The sequence below is a fragment of the Ranitomeya imitator genome, chromosome 3 (assembly GCF_032444005.1).
Source record: "Ranitomeya imitator isolate aRanImi1 chromosome 3, aRanImi1.pri, whole genome shotgun sequence".
NCBI classification, from domain to species: Eukaryota; Metazoa; Chordata; class Amphibia; order Anura; family Dendrobatidae; genus Ranitomeya; species Ranitomeya imitator.
The window spans coordinates 525,025,722-525,041,426 of NC_091284.1; the positions used below are offsets into that span (position 1 = coordinate 525,025,722).

General features: G+C 43.4%; 1 protein-coding gene across 6 annotated transcripts in view; it reads right to left on the reverse strand.

Annotated features, from left to right (window-relative positions):
• The window catches only part of HHLA2 (HHLA2 member of B7 family), a 236,207-nt gene continuing 220,502 nt past the window's right edge, over positions 1-15,705 (reverse strand). For 5 of the 6 annotated variants that reach the window (XM_069757767.1, XM_069757763.1, XM_069757762.1 and 2 more), the window contains one exon: positions 3-2,836. In XM_069757767.1, the coding sequence (XP_069613868.1) occupies positions 2,685-2,836 (152 nt within the window). In that variant the 3' untranslated portion in view covers positions 3-2,684. Of the gene's footprint in view, positions 2,837-15,705 lie in introns of all 6 variants that reach the window. The other variant, XM_069757768.1, reaches the window with a different exon arrangement.

Genomic DNA, 15,705 nt, shown 5'->3' on the forward strand with positions numbered 1-15,705 from the left:
TAATAAAAGCTGTGTTTGCTGTTTAAACCTTTGCTGCCTGGTGATCCCCAATTTTTTGGCCTTTGCTGTTTCTCTGTTTTTTGTGTATATGTATTTACTCTAAGGTCAGGGTTGGATCCCAGTTTTACATTTTCTGTGGTGCCCCCACATCATATTTTATCAGTAGTTTTAAAATATACAGTCATGGCCAAAAGTTTTGAGAATGAGACAAATATTAATTCTTCCAAAGTCTACTGCTTCATTTTTTCTAATGGCAATTTGCATATACTCCTGAATGTCAGAGTGATCAGCTTAACAGCAATTACTGTACTTGCAAAGTCAATATTTGCCCAGAAAATGAACTTTAACCCCCAAAACATATTTCAATATCATTGCAGTCCTGCCTTAAAAGGAGCAGCTAACATCGTTTTAGTGATTGATCCATTAACACAGGTGTGGGTGTTGATGAGGACAGGGCTGGCGATCAATCAGTCATGATTAAGTAAGAATGACATCACTGGACACTTTAAAAGGAGGCTGGTGCTTGGTATCATTGTTTCTCTTCAGTTAACCATGGTTATCTCTAAAGTAACACGTGCAGCCATCATTGCACTGCACAAAAATGGCCTAACGGAAGAGTATCGCAGCTACAAAGATTGCACCTCAGTCAACAATCTATCGCATCATCACGAACTTCAAGGAGAGAGCTTCCATTGTTGTCAAAAAGGCTCTAGGGCGCCTAAGAAAGACCAGCAAGCGCCAGGACCGTATCTTAAAACTGCTTCAGCTGCGGGATCGGACTACCAGCAGTGCCGAGCTTGCTCAGGAATGGCAGCAGGCTGGTATGAGTGCTTCTGCACGCACTGTGAGGCAGAGACTCTTTGAGCAAGGCCTGGTTTCAAGGAGGGCAGCAAAGAAGCCACTTCTCTCCAGAAAAAACATCAGGGACCGACTGACATTCTGCAAAAGGTACAGGGAGTGGACTGCTGAGGACTGGGGCAAAGTCATTTTCTCTGAATCCCCTTTTCGATTGTTTGGGACATCTGGAAAACAGCTTATTCGGAGAAGAAGAGGTGAGCGCTACCACCAGTCTTGTCTCATGCCAACTGTAAAGCATCCTGAAACCATTCATGTGTGGGGTTGCTTCTCAGCCAAGGGAATTGGCTCACTCACAGTCTTGCCTAAAAACACAGCCATGAATAAAGAATGGTACCAGAATGTCCTCCAAGAGCAACTTCTCCCATCCGTCCAAGAGCAGTTTGGCGCCCAACAATACCTTTTCCAGCATGATGGAGCACCTTGCCATAAAGCAAAGGTGATATAACTAAATGGCTCATGGAACAAAACATAGAGATTTTGGGTCCATGGCCTGGAAACTCCCCAGATCTTAATCCCATTGAGAACTTGTGGTCAATCATCAAGAGACGGGTGGACAAACAAAAAACAACAAATTCTGGCAAAATGCAAGCATTGATTATGCAAGAATGGACTGCTATCAGTCAGGATTTGGTCCAGAAGTTGATTGAGAGCATGCCAGGGAGAATTGCAGAGGTCTTGAAGAAGAAGGGTCAACACTGCAAATATTGACTTGCTGCATTAACTCATTCTAACTGTCAATATAACCTATTGGTACTCATGATTGCAATTATATTTCTGTATGTGATATAAACATCAGACAAACACTATTAAAAACCAGAGGGCAGCAGATCATGTGAAAATATAATTTTGGTGTCATTCTCAAAACTTTTGGCCATGACTGTAGGTATGTATGTATTTTATACTTACAAAACCACTTTTTTATTATGCCTTATAAATATTTAACAGACTTTGTCTCTCTATCCTTGTCACAGTACATCCATGCAGGAACAGAAGCTGTGACATCTGACACCTTGTTGTAGCAGTCAGAATTGGAGGTAATCAACATGTAATCTTTTTAAAGGAATCTGTCACATCCTGTTTGTTGTCCTTCCTGAGAGCAACATTATGTAGAGCAGAGACAATAATCCCAGTGATGTATCACTTACTAGGATGTTTGCTGTAGTTTTGATAAAATCCCTTTTTTATCTGCTGCAGATCTAGCAGTGCTCTTCTGAATGTGGAGCTCTGTATAACCTTGCCCACACCACTGAGCATAGTTTGAAAACTGCCATTGGTGGTGGGGATAAGCTTCTATAAAACTCATGAATATGGAAGCCTACATGGAAGTATATTTACAGGTTCTCTAGTGATAATCTCCTGCTGATAAATCAGTGATTGTGCCAAAACCACAAGAAGCAGCCTCGTGGCACATTCCTGGAATCATGGTCTCTTTCTCTACATTATGCTGCTCTCAGATTAGGTGGCAAAAATCAGGTGGCAGATTCCCTTTAAGGCCCCTATACATATTAGACTACAACCAGGACTGCATCCAAGAAAAACACAGCTTTTGCTGTGAACATTCATACAGGATATCTGTCAGGAATCAGCCCCATTACCCTTCATACACAGAAGGACACAGACAGCAGAGTCCTCTGGGCAAAATTTGTATATGACCCCTCTCATTTCCAACAGCTCATCACATAAAGTACATAACTATTTCTAACAATCCACCAGTACTCACGAGCGATGACGTTTAACAGCTCATGTCCCCAACGAGTAATCTAACTGATGGTAGGAAAGTGCTTTAGCGATTGACAATGGGCCCCCCTAACCTACTGGTTACTATATTATTGATCGTCTCCTTCTAGGGGTTGCAGCTGTGCTAGATATATTGTTGGCTCCATTGTTCTGTTCATTCTTCTTGTCCAATAGCAACATATAACTATAAGGATCATCACCAGAAGTACTGCACCGATCCACACTACCCAGTGACGTGTTTCTGGAAGAAAAAAATATGACAACAATTATCAAATTGTTAATAAACAATGTGAATTAATAATACCATTGATTAAACCCAAAAATAAGACCTGTAGAGGAAGCAAAAATGCAAACACCATCATGTAATAAATATTATACAGAGGGATGAAATAGTAAGTATTAGGCCGGGATCACACATGTGAGAAACACGTCTGAGTCTCGCATGTGAAATCCAAGCTGTGGCGCCGGCACTTGGGAGCGGAGCGTGCGGCTCCATGTGTTGCTATGCGGCCGTCCGCTCCGCTCCCAAGTGCCGGCGCCACAGCTTGGATTTCACATGCGAGACTCGGACGTGTTTCTCGCATGTTTGATCCCGGCCTAAAAAATATTCTTTATTAAAGGGGGAGGGGGGCATGGCTGGGCATGTAGCAGGGTGTACACGATGAGTAGCTTCGCCAGTATCTGGACTTTTATCCCTCTTACCGGGGGATTTTGAGCTCCTGTACTGGGTGCAACACTGGAGGAAAATCTGCTTGTCTGAAGCAAGCTGGAGAGGACCAAACTGCGGCATGATATGGCAGGACAGGAGCCAGAAGCAAGCGGCGGCCCAGGCGGGAACTGCGACCCAAAATGGCGCCACAGCGGGCCCTGCCACAGTGACGGGAATGCTAAGCGTCTAGACATAGTGGTGTGCCTGGAGCAGTGTGCCAGGATGCCTACAACCAGGGGAAGCCATCTAAACTCTGGTCTGGCTCCCAGCCCTGCCAGTGGGTCGCACAATGAGGCTGCTCCACTGCAAGAAAGGAGCACCGCCATGCTGATTGGAATCCTCCCCAGTGCCCATATTGATTTTTCTGATGAGGCTGTGTGTGAGGGGACCTCTGATAATGTGGGAGAAGCTGCAGAACCAGGGGGACATTTGTTAATTGTTTAATGGGGAATCTCTGGAATGATATGTAGTTGGCCATATAGTTGCATATATGGAAACCAGGTCAATGACCTGTAGTTACCTTCATTCGCTGGGGTTTTACAGCCAGGAGCATAGCTGCATTATAGCAGAGCTCCTGGCTGTAAAAAAAATTAACCCCTTCAGATGGATTTACAACGTGGGACGTTACAGATCTACGGAAGGTATTGTCAAGGTGAAAATATATATCTTTATACACTTTTGTACTTTTATATATTCTTATGCTGTGAAACAATAAGTTTTTCCCCTTCGCTTGCTAATGCATATGTAATTGTATTTAACATGGCTGCCAGTATTCACCTTTGCCCCAGATTCACTCTGTTGAAAAACAAGTTTCCCATTCCAGAAGCCAAGTATCATTTCTCTGGAAATCGAAACTTAACATGACGCCTTAGTTTTTGTTCTTGCCAAGAATCTACTTTCGTTTCTGAAGCTAAAGTATCGTTCCTGGAGAAATGGAAACTTAGTGACGTGGAGGAAGGAGGATCCATCATATGATGTCAGAGCCAACCAGAAGGACTGAATACTAGATACATTGCTTAAACCCCGCCTAACCCCGCCCTCTGCACACCTTCCCCCAATAGGTCATATAGTGTTGTGTATCAGGAAATAAAGTTCAGTTGTTGCTGTGACGTTACACACGAGCATGCAATGAGTTTGAACCAGCATTGTGTCTGACTCATTCTTATCCGGTACCAACATGCTCTTAATCTGATTTGGAATGACTGGTGGATGAAGGGTATTGTCGTGACGACCCCGACAATTTGGCGCAACCAACGTGGGGCGTGGCCGGCGATCCGAGACCCCCTGGACCCATGCCTGGACGTCCGTGGACGACACCCGTAGTGGCTGACCTCGAGGACTGATCACCCTCCAAACACGGTAAGTGGAGAACACATACTATGTATGTGTCACACTTGCTAGTGTTTCAGCCATTATTGGTTAGTCTGTGGTCTCCTTGGGTCTGGGGAGTGACTGGTCGAGTGGTGAGACCGAGCGCGTTCCCGTGCCACGCATCGAACCAGCAACTGAGAGACGTCGCACTCTGCGCGTCCTCGTGTACACCACACCTCCTCCACCGGTCATTGTACTCCATTCAACCACCCTACCCGTGACTATTGTCTAGTAGTGATAGAGTGAAAGATTGAAGAAGTTGTGGATTGGGGGCGGCTGAGAGAAAGGGATAGGAGACGCAGCCTCTGTGATATTGTACACGTTGGTAATTAAGACGTCCCAAGTGGGGGGACCACCAGAATCACATTGGTAATTAAGACGTCCCAAGTGGGGGGACCACCAGAATCACATTGGTAATTAAGACGTCCCAAGTGGGGGGACCACCAGAATCATATTGGTAATTAAGACGTCCCAAGTGGGGGGACCACCAGAATCACATTGGTAATTAAGACGTCCCAAGTGGGGGGACCACCAGAATCTCAGTGGAGGGGTCTCACTAGGAGACCGCCTCCCAATGTTTAGAATATCGTGACAGGGCAGACTGTAATCACTGGTGTTCAGGTTAGGGAAAAATATTGAGCGCGAGGCTCTTTATTCATAGCACGTCGAACGTGAGGCTCCGTGCTTAGGACACAAGTGTTGCTGTCGCTGTCAGCGGCCTGCTGCAGAAGGGCGTAGTATTCTGTGAGTCATGTTGCGTCTCTTATAGCAGTAGAAGTCCGTGCCCCACGAGTTAAGTGAGGATGCTGTAGAAGTCAAGACAATAGTAGAGTCACGGGAGGGCAAGAAGGCAGTTAAGAATGTTGAAAGATGAAGGACTGTTAGAACAAGTGCAAGCTCATCTGCGAGTTGTGCGAGGTTTAAAGAAAGAGGTTGATGGAGAGGGAGGATGAGAGGATGCAGAGCCCGTGTTTGGCTATAAAATATCTCAATCATTAGTTTTTCTAAGGTGTTTTGGTATATGAGTTGTGTGAAGGATTTGTAGAAATGAATTAAGTCTGAGAATTGCTGTATTCCGCTACTCTGTGTGGTTTTCCGAGACACCCGATGGGAGGGGGGAGTCAAATAGCTGCGTTGTTGTTTTTCTTCTTTTGTGTTGAGGAATGCTGTAAATTCTTATCTCTGTGTTTATAGCTGATGGGAGGGGTGAACCCCTGCGCGAATTGTTTCCGATCTCTCCTCTTTGTGCTGCGGGCCAGAGAAAGGGGGGCCAGCTGTGCTGAAGAATATGGAGTTGTGTATATTCTGTCCTTGGTTCAGTACGCGCTGAGTCCAGAAGAACTTAACCCATTCTGTATCAGCAGCTGCAGCGATCTTTATTCGCTCTCTAGTCCCCCTCCCCCCCGCCACAGCTGCAAGGACACAGCTCGCAGCTCGCTTCCTTATCAGTAGCCCAAGAAACAGATTTCAGCTCCAGCCCCCCTTCCTTACACAAATCTAGTCTCATATTCCAATATCCATTTTAACCCTGTGTCTGGAAATCTCCCTCGCCATGTTAATTCTCAGACCAAGACAAGACAGATGGACTTGTAAACATTGCGGTCAGACAAACCCAGACTGGAGAAATGCTTGTATAATCTGTGCTGCAACCCAACCTAAGTGAATTACGCTGAATCCTGTCCAGATAAGATCACATGTAGTGATATAAGAAGCTGACACAGGATTGTGGTTAGTGAGGACATTAACTTTGGGAGTAAGCTGACAGTAATCCTTTTGGGAAGGAGCTGTAGACCAGCATGACATGTCACCCCCAACCGGTCATCTAGTCACCCCCACCACCAGAGAACCAACCACATCAGGTAGTGTAAGACAGATACAGGAGTATTATCCCTGGAAGCCCTCTGACTAGCTAGCTACGCTAAAATAATTGGCTGACCCTGAGAACAAACCTTTCCCATTATACAGACAAAGACCATATGATGGACGTATAAGTGCACCTGAGCAGACCTAGAGAGTTGGTAAGCCAAGATGTTGGTCAGATGGTCCTTACGTTATATAACCCCTATGTAGATGAGTATAATGAGATGTGTATCTTACATGCCCTTTCCCAATCAGTTTGTAAAAAAAAAAAAAAATAGGGGGGATAGTGTCGTTAACCCTGGCAGTTAGAATATCCTTATGTCACGCTGCTTCAGTATGTGGGTAATTTTTTTGTTTTTTTTGTTGTGTGCACAGACAGAGCAGGAAGCCATTGATCTGGCAGATCTGAACTGTCGGGTTTCGGCCTCGAAACTTCGGTTCTGCCTTGGTCAAGTGATATTTTTGGGTCACTGTCTCCTTCAGAGTGCCAGACACCTCACAGAAGAAAGAAAAATAGCCGTCAGCTACAAAGGATGTGACTGAACTCCAACGTTTCCTTGGACTATGTACTTATTGTTGTCAGTGGATACCGGACACATCCCGCATAATGCTACCTCTCTATAAGGCCCTGAAAGACTGTTCAAGATATGCTGATGATTTTGGCAGATTCCACACTGGATACGCTGTTACTACGGAAGATACTGTAGTGCCCGGAGCTGCACTCCCTGTCAGGACAAGAAGCAGAACTTCAGGATCTGTCTACTGCATGTGTTCTGGCCAAAGACAGGCGGGCTAATATACACGGACTCACAGTATGTATTTGGTATTGCTCATGATTTCGGAGCCCTATGGGCCAATCGAGGGTTTGTTACTACCGCCGGGACTCAGTGAAGAATGCTGAAGCTGTTAAAACCCTTATGGACTCAATCGAATTACCTACTCAGGTGGCCATTATCAAAGTTAAGGAGCATGGTACTATGGAACAGTCCACAGACTGGTGGTACCGCCTTTGCGGATATGCAAGCAAAAGCCGCTGCTCTTCTGCCCGTTGAACAGACCATACCAGCTATGGTGACCACACGCTCTCAGCGTAAACAGTTACAAGAAACACTGACTCTACAGGAACCTGATGATCTACGACAGACTGAGGTTTTCTGCCGGACCCCGCAATACCGCTTAATGACGATGCAGAGAATATCTCCAAAGGAAGAAGTGAAGCAGTGGAAGCTGATGGAGCACGTATGGACAATGGTCGCTGGAAAAAGGACCAACTTGTGTGTCTCCCTAAGCAGATGTACCCTGCTATTGCCACGTGGGCGCATGGGCCCGCACATCGAGGTATCTGTCAGACCTGCAATCCCGGTCAACTTCAACGTGTAACCCCGAAGCACCTTGCTAAGCCCGACTATCCTTTCCAAAAGCTCCAGGTGGACCACATCACGTTGCCTAAGTCTGGAAGATATGAATATTGTCTGGTGGTTGTCGACATGTTCTCCAGTTGGCCAGAAGCATTCCCCGTTACCAACGTGACTGCAAAGACCACAGCAAAGAAACTGGTGATGGAAGTTATATGCAGATATGGTGTTCCAGAAGTTGCTGAAAGTGACCAAGGCCCGGCCTTTTCTTCTCATGTGTATCAGGAGGTTCTGACAATGCTTGGATCCACTGTAGCCCTCCATACTCTCCACAATCCAGTGGGAAAGTTAAGAGGCTGAACGGCACGCTGAAGGGACAATTGACCGAAATGATGCAGGAGACTACGGCTCCATGGCCAGGGCTCTTACACGTTCGTACTACCCCTAAGGCAAAACATGGCCTGTCCCCATATGAGATATTGTTTGGTGCTAGGTTATCAGTTGCAAATTTTCAGTCTCAGTAGTTGTCAAAAGAAACTTACCGTGCTGTTCAATATGTTATTCAGCTTAGTAAAAATGTTGCTAACACCCATGTTTTAGTTTCTTTTTCCCTTCCAGATTCAGCAGAAACCGATATTGGTCACAATTTGAAGCCTGGTGGTTTTATGGTCGTGAAAAGCTATGTCAGTAAAACTTGAAGAAAAGAGCACCTGGATCTACGCTTCACACTGCAAAAGAGACCGAACCAGCGCTTAGTCACAGTGGTGATCGAAGGAAAATGTTGCTGTTGTTTTTGGTCCTGAGGCTGGGGGCCATCTTCGCCCCTACCTTTCCGGCCCCTATTGTAAATAAGAATTCCGGTGCCACTGTTCTCTGGGTAAATCTAACGGCCCCGATAAATATCTGGTGATTTGATTTCTGCAATGTAGTCAAGTGCCCCGAAACTCAACGAGTGGTAGAGGGAATCATCCAGTATTATATATGTGTTAGAAGTTTTCTCCATAGAAACACAAACAGCCCTAAGGAGAAATTTATGGTTAGAATGGGTAAGATACAATGTACGAGTCCAGAATATCTCTGTAGGATGTATTGCTTGTGCTGCAGTGAATACACATCTATACACACATGCATTGTTTTTTTTTCCTGATGACAATACCACTGCCTGTGTTATGAATCTGTTGAAGGGTCTAAAGCCCACTGATTGCTCAGATTATGTTCCACTAATTCATGAAGAACCCAAACTAAAGGTCCCAGGAGGCATAACTGTGTTAGCTGACAATTATACCTGCTATAATTCCCACGACACTACAGGTACACCAGTAGGGGTCTTCGAGACAGGTTTCTGCAAAGAGAACAGTTCCCTAGATACTGACTTGCTAGTTAATCATACACAGTATATGTACGATATTTATTGGTTATGTGGAGATGGTAAGCTCCGTCCTAGGTTGCCTAATGCCTGGACAGGTCAATGCACCCTTGTTAAACTAGCCAAGAAGTTCAAGATTTTACCTTGGGATCCAGAGACACCTGATGAATATACCAGACGGAGGAGAAGTCTCGATCAGCTCCACATGAGTTATGAAGAAGATCCATTAGTATATGTCGATGGCATTGGAGTGCCAAGGGGGGTGCCTGACCAATTTAAAGCCCAGAACCAGATCTATGCTAGCTTTGTTTCTTTAATCCACAAGTGCAGATTAATAAAAATGTTGATTGGATCAATTACATATATTACAGTGAACAAAGGTTTGTCAATTTTATCTGTGATGCTTTCCAGGGTATAGTTGAGGAATTGGGCCCTAACACTAGAATGACCCTCCAAAACCGACTAGCCCTTGATATGATCTTAGCTGAGAAAGGAGGAGTCTGTGGGATGGTGGGAGAGGAGTGTTGTACCTATATCCCTCAGAACTCTGGGGTAAATGGAAAGACCATGATAGCCCTTAAAAAGATAAATGGGTTAGCAGCAGAATTAAAATTTAATGCTGGAGTAGACACATCTTTCTTTTCCGGTTGGTTGGGTGGGCTCAAAGGATTCCTTCAACAAGCTTGTCTAGTACTGATTGCTCTTCTTGTAGTTGGATCGATAATTCTCTGTTGTGTTATTCCCCTGTATAAAAAGGTTATCATTGAGGCAACTCCGACTGGCACCTTCCTCAACCAAGAAGTAGACTCACCAGAGTATGATGGCACTGATCCAGGGGAGATCCCCAAGTACGTCCCCCTCAAGAAGTTAGACAAAACCCCTTATTCTCAGATGATGCTAAGAGATTTAGTTTAGGGACAGCGGGAGAACTCCATTTGAAGCTAGTGAAGGGTTCAGCTGCCTGGAGGCCTCTCGCAAGGGGAGAGCTTCTGAGGTGTCTGGATGAAGAAATCCACCTCCCCTTTCCCTATCACATGGACAGTCTCGAAGGATCTTTCTTTTTAGGGAAAAACTTAGTGTTTAGGGGGGATTGTCAAGGTGAAAATATATATCTTTATACACTTTTGTACTTTTATATATTCTTATGCTGTGAAACAATAAGTTTTTCCCCTTCGCTTGCTAATGCATATGTAATTGTATTTAACATGGCTGCCAGTATTCACCTTTGCCCCAGATTCACTCTGTTGAAGAAACAAGTTTCCCATTCCAGAAGCCAAGTATCATTTCTCTGGAAATCGAAACTTAACGTGACACCTTAGTTTTTGTTCTTGCCAAGAATTTACTTTCGTTTCTGAAGCTAAAGTATCGTTCCTGGAGAAATGGAAACTTAAAGTGACGTGGAGGAAGGAGGATCCATCATATGATGTCAGAGCCAACCAGAAGGACTGAATACTAGATACATTGCTTAAACCCCGCCTAACCCCGCCCTCTGCACACCTTCCCCCAATAGGTCATATAGTGTTGTGTTTCAGGAAATAAAGTTCAGTTGTTGCTGTGACGTTACACACGAGCATGCAATGAGTTTGAACCAGCATTGTGTCTGACTCATTCTTATCCGGTACCAACATGCTCTTAATCTGATTTGGAATGACTGGTGGATGAAGGGTATTGTCGTGACGACCCCGACAAGTATGTATATTGTTGGTATATCAGAAAAGAAAGTATGGCACTCACCCCTGGAGATGCTGTGATGAAGTCCTTTATTTGCTACGAACAGCAATCAGGTACATATGGAGAGGCGGCAGGACGTGAACAGGAGAGGGTGCGGGGAACCGGTAAGGACTACGGCCGTTTCGCGCAAGACGCTTCAATAGGTCCGGGTGCAAAATACACATATGTCACTTCCTTTTAAGGGAATGGACAATCACATGAGCAGAACATACAATTGTGTGAAGAGTTAAAAAATGTTCAATTTGCATATAGAAATGCGTACAAAGGCATGATGTCAGTAATTTAACAATATCTATAGGCTGTACATGTATTACTATCAGAAAAAATCATTTTATAAAAAATCATTTTATAAAAAAAATTCATTTTATAAAAAAACCGCCATATCAAGTTTATCATTGAGCCCGATGGGGCCTTAGGCATTAGTATCCAGGATCCACCTGGCTTCATGTTGTAGCAAAACCTTATTGCGATCTCCACCTTGGTGGGGGGTTTTTACAATTTCCAGGCCGGCGAAACGCAGGACATCCAGATTAGCCCCATGTTTGTTTTTCACATGTTCAATTAATCGCAGGGAACCTTTTCCAGTTACAATTGATCTATGGTGTTCCCGGAATCTAGTGATTAAAGGGCGGATAGTTTTCCCGATCTAAAAGAAAAGACATGGACAAAAAATGATGTACACCACGTATTTGCTCCGACAATAAATAAAATCACGAACGGTATGCGTTATGGAACCTATGCGCAACGGATTTGATGTTAGATGAAGGTGACAATAATTACAGTTACCGCATTTATGGTTTCCTTTAGGTCGGGACAATTCTAACCAATTTTGACTTTCAGATAGCAGTCTATTGTGGACCAGGATATCTCCGATATTTCTGGTGCGTTTGTACGCAAATTGTGGTTTTAACTACGTGAGTTTAGACAGATCCCTGTCTTTTTGTAACACATGCCAGTTTTTTCTGATCGCAGAATAAATTGCATTATCCATCTCGCTATGCGTAAACGCGAAAGTGAATCTTTGTTCTTTTTGTGATGATCGTTTAATTTTTTTACGAGTCTTTAGGAGTGCACCTTGCGACAATTTATTAACCCTGTGTTCCGCTTCCGTTAAAATGGTGAGAGGATACTCTCTTTTCAGAAATCCTGACTTGAGCTCGGTAAGCTGCTCTTTAAAAATTAAATCATTATTATTGATTTTTCTATACCGAACCATTTGACTGTACGGAATACATTTTTTCGTTCGAATGGGGTGCGCACTATTAAAGTGAAGCATGTTATTTGTTGCAGTAGGTTTTTTATGTACCCGGGTGATTAATTCGCCATCGGAGACATTAATTTTAACGTCGAGAAAATCTAACTGGTTTTCACCGAAAGTGGACGTGAATTGCATATTTTCTTTATTCACGCTATTAATGTGCGCTAGAAAATTATCAAACTCGCTTTTAGAACCGTCCCAGATTATAAAAATGTCATCCGCAAATCGTACATAAAATTTCATGTGTCTCAAAAACGGATTGGCAATCGATGTGATATACTCTTCCTCGAACGCAGCGAGAAATAAATTCGCAAAAACGCATGCGACTGGCATACCCATGGCCGTACCGGTACATTGCAAAAACCATCTGTCCATGAATTTAAACGCATTATGCGATAGTACAAAATCCAGACTTTCTATGACAAAAGCAATAAAGTTGGGATCTTTTTCCGTATTGCTTAGAATCCTCTTGATGGCCTCCAAGCCTTTATTATGTGGAATACGGGTGTATAGACTAACGACGTCTATGGAGGCAAGGGAAAACCCAGGTTGCCAGTCTATGATTTTCAGAGCTGACAGGAAATCTCCAGAGTCCTTCACAAAAGATGGAATCTTCTTTAAAAGTGGTTTTAAAAGCCAATCTAAAAATTGAGATAATGGCTCTGTTAGGGACTCGTTCCCTGAGATTATGGGACGTCCTGGGGGGTGCGTGGCGTTTTTATGTATTTTTGGGAGGCTATACCAATGTGGTATTTTTGGATATTCTGGTAAAAGTTTTTTGGCTCTTTTTTTAGATAGAGCTCCATTTACCACAAATTTATTCAACAATACGCGTAGTTTTTCTCTAAATTTAATCGTCGGATTGCTATCTAATGGTAAGTATGTTGATTTATCATTAAGTTGTGATAAAGCTTCAGCTATATAGTAATTTTTATCCAAGATAACAATATTCCCCCCCTTATCTGCTTTTCTTATAACCACGTCCTTCCACCGTTGCATTTCCCATAGGGCTTTTTCTTCATTTAAAGTTAAGTTCTTTCTAGGTTCTTTATATATGATCGCCTCAACATCTTTCAAGACTAAATCATGGAACAAGTCAATTGAATTTCCAGGGGAAACCACGGGCATATAGCTGGAACGAATTCCCCCCCTAAACGGTTCGATCGAAATTGGAACACAATCTTGCTTCCTTTGTTGATCCTCCTCATCCGTTCCCTCATTTAAACTTGCTAGTAAACAGATATCGTCAATTTCGTTTGTTTCCGCAGGCGGGAAAGCCATAAAGCCTAAATTTCCTATCGCAGCTGGTTTTTCCGTTGTAGGTACAGCCGTCCCTGGGGGAGTCGAATCTTTGTTGACAAATTGTTTATGTAAATGAATTTTCCTCACACTTTTAAACAGGTCTATTTTAAAATTAGTTAAATTAAAGCGTTCAGGCAAACAGAAATTCAACCCCAGCGACAAAACTCGTTCTTGGTCTGCTGACAAAACTTTATTGGACAAATTAACAATTCGGAGTTTGTCGCCTGCGGTATTCACTTCCTCCAGGACACCTGCTTGCGTTTCTTTTGTTTTATTACGTTTGCGGCCCCCTCGCCGGGTTCTTCTCCTAAAGGGACGGTTTTAGATGCTGAAGTTGCGGTTGTCACAATTGCAGGGTCACGATCCTCCCCCTGATCCTCTAGTCCACTTGAATCAGAATCTGTGATCCATCCATCTTTCATTGCTCTTTTTTTATTATTAAAGTTTTTTCCGGGGCGGTTTTTTGAAAAAAATCTTCTTTTGTTTTTATTCCAGGAGAAGACTTGCCCCATGTCAAAGTCGTTTTTGTCCCTTAGAAACTTTTCTTTTTTCTTTTGTTTCGTGTCCATTTGGATTATTATAAGTTTTTTCTCTAATTTTTTAAGGAAAGATTTAAAATGTGGTTCTGCCACTCTCGTGGATAATTCCTTTTTTGCTTTCTCCAGCAGCTCACACAACTTACTATACTCTTTTTCATTTTGTGATATTACTAGTAAGAGCAGTTTTTGTGAGCATTCAAGGTGAATCTGCTCCCATGCATCCTTAAAAAACGCATCTTCCATAAATTGTGAAATATCTTTGTATACTCGCAATCCTCTAGGGACCCGGTGACAATCCACATATGACTTTAATGATTTTATTGTCCAATACAGTCTAATTTCTTTTTCAGCCAACATATGAATTCTTGAATCCAAAGTCTTTGTACTTATCATTTCTAGTTCTTCTTTATGGTTACAATCCATAAAGAATTCCACCGCACCCTCTCTGCCTGCCATTAAACCTAGCTCCGCTGGTGTGTTAGAGTCCGAATCAATCATTATTTCATCAGAAGTTTCCATTCTGCCAATTGCCGCTTGCTTTCACCTGACTTGCTTCCTTCTGTGCTCAGCACGTAACATATAGTAGCAACCAGAACCAAACCAAAGAATGGTAGCCGTGCGGCACTAGAACCACAACTCTTCACAGGTGTGTGGAACAGCGGCGGCAGCGTCGGCTGCAATACTGTCCAGAAAAAACAGCTCGGGGTGGTGCTCACAGAAAAATCCACAGAGGACCCAAGGCTTCACTGACGGTATATCAGAAAAGAAAGTATGGCACTCACCCCTGGAGATGTTGTGATGAAGTCCTTTATTTGCTACGAACAGCAATCAGGTACATATGGAGAGGCGGCAGGACGTGAACAGGAGAGGGTGCGGGGAACCGGTAAGGACTATGGCCGTTTCGCGCAAGGCGCTTCAACGGGTCCAGGTGCAAAATACACATATGTCACTTCCTTTTAAGGGAATGGACAATCACGTGAGCAGAACATACAATTATGTGAAGAGTTAAAAAATGTTCAATTTGCATATAGAAATGCGTACAAAGGCATGATGTCAGTAATTTAACAATATCTATAGGCTGTACATGTATTACTATCAGAAAAAATCATTTTATAAAAAATCATTTTATAAAAAAAAATTCATTTTGTAAAAAAAACCGCCATATCAAGTTTATCATTGAGCCCGATGGGGCCTTGGGCATTAGTATCCAGGATCCACCTGGCTTCATGTTGTAGCAAAACCTTATTGCGATCTCCACCTTGGTGGGGGGTTTTTACAATTTCCAGGCCGGCGAAACGCAGGACATCCGGATTAGCCCCATGTTTGTTTTTCACATGTTCAATTAATCGCAGGGAACCTTTTCCAGTTACAATTGATCTATGGTGTTCCCGGAATCTAGTGATTAAAGGGCGGATAGTTTTCCCGATATAAAAGACATGGACAAAAAATGATGTACACCACGTATTCACTTTCGCGTTTACGCATAGCGAGATGGATAATGCAATTTATTCTGCGATCAGAAAAAACTGGCATGTGTTACAAAAAGACAGGGATCTGTCTAAACTCACGTCGTTAAAACCACAATTTGCGTACAAACGCACCAGAAATATCGGAGATAT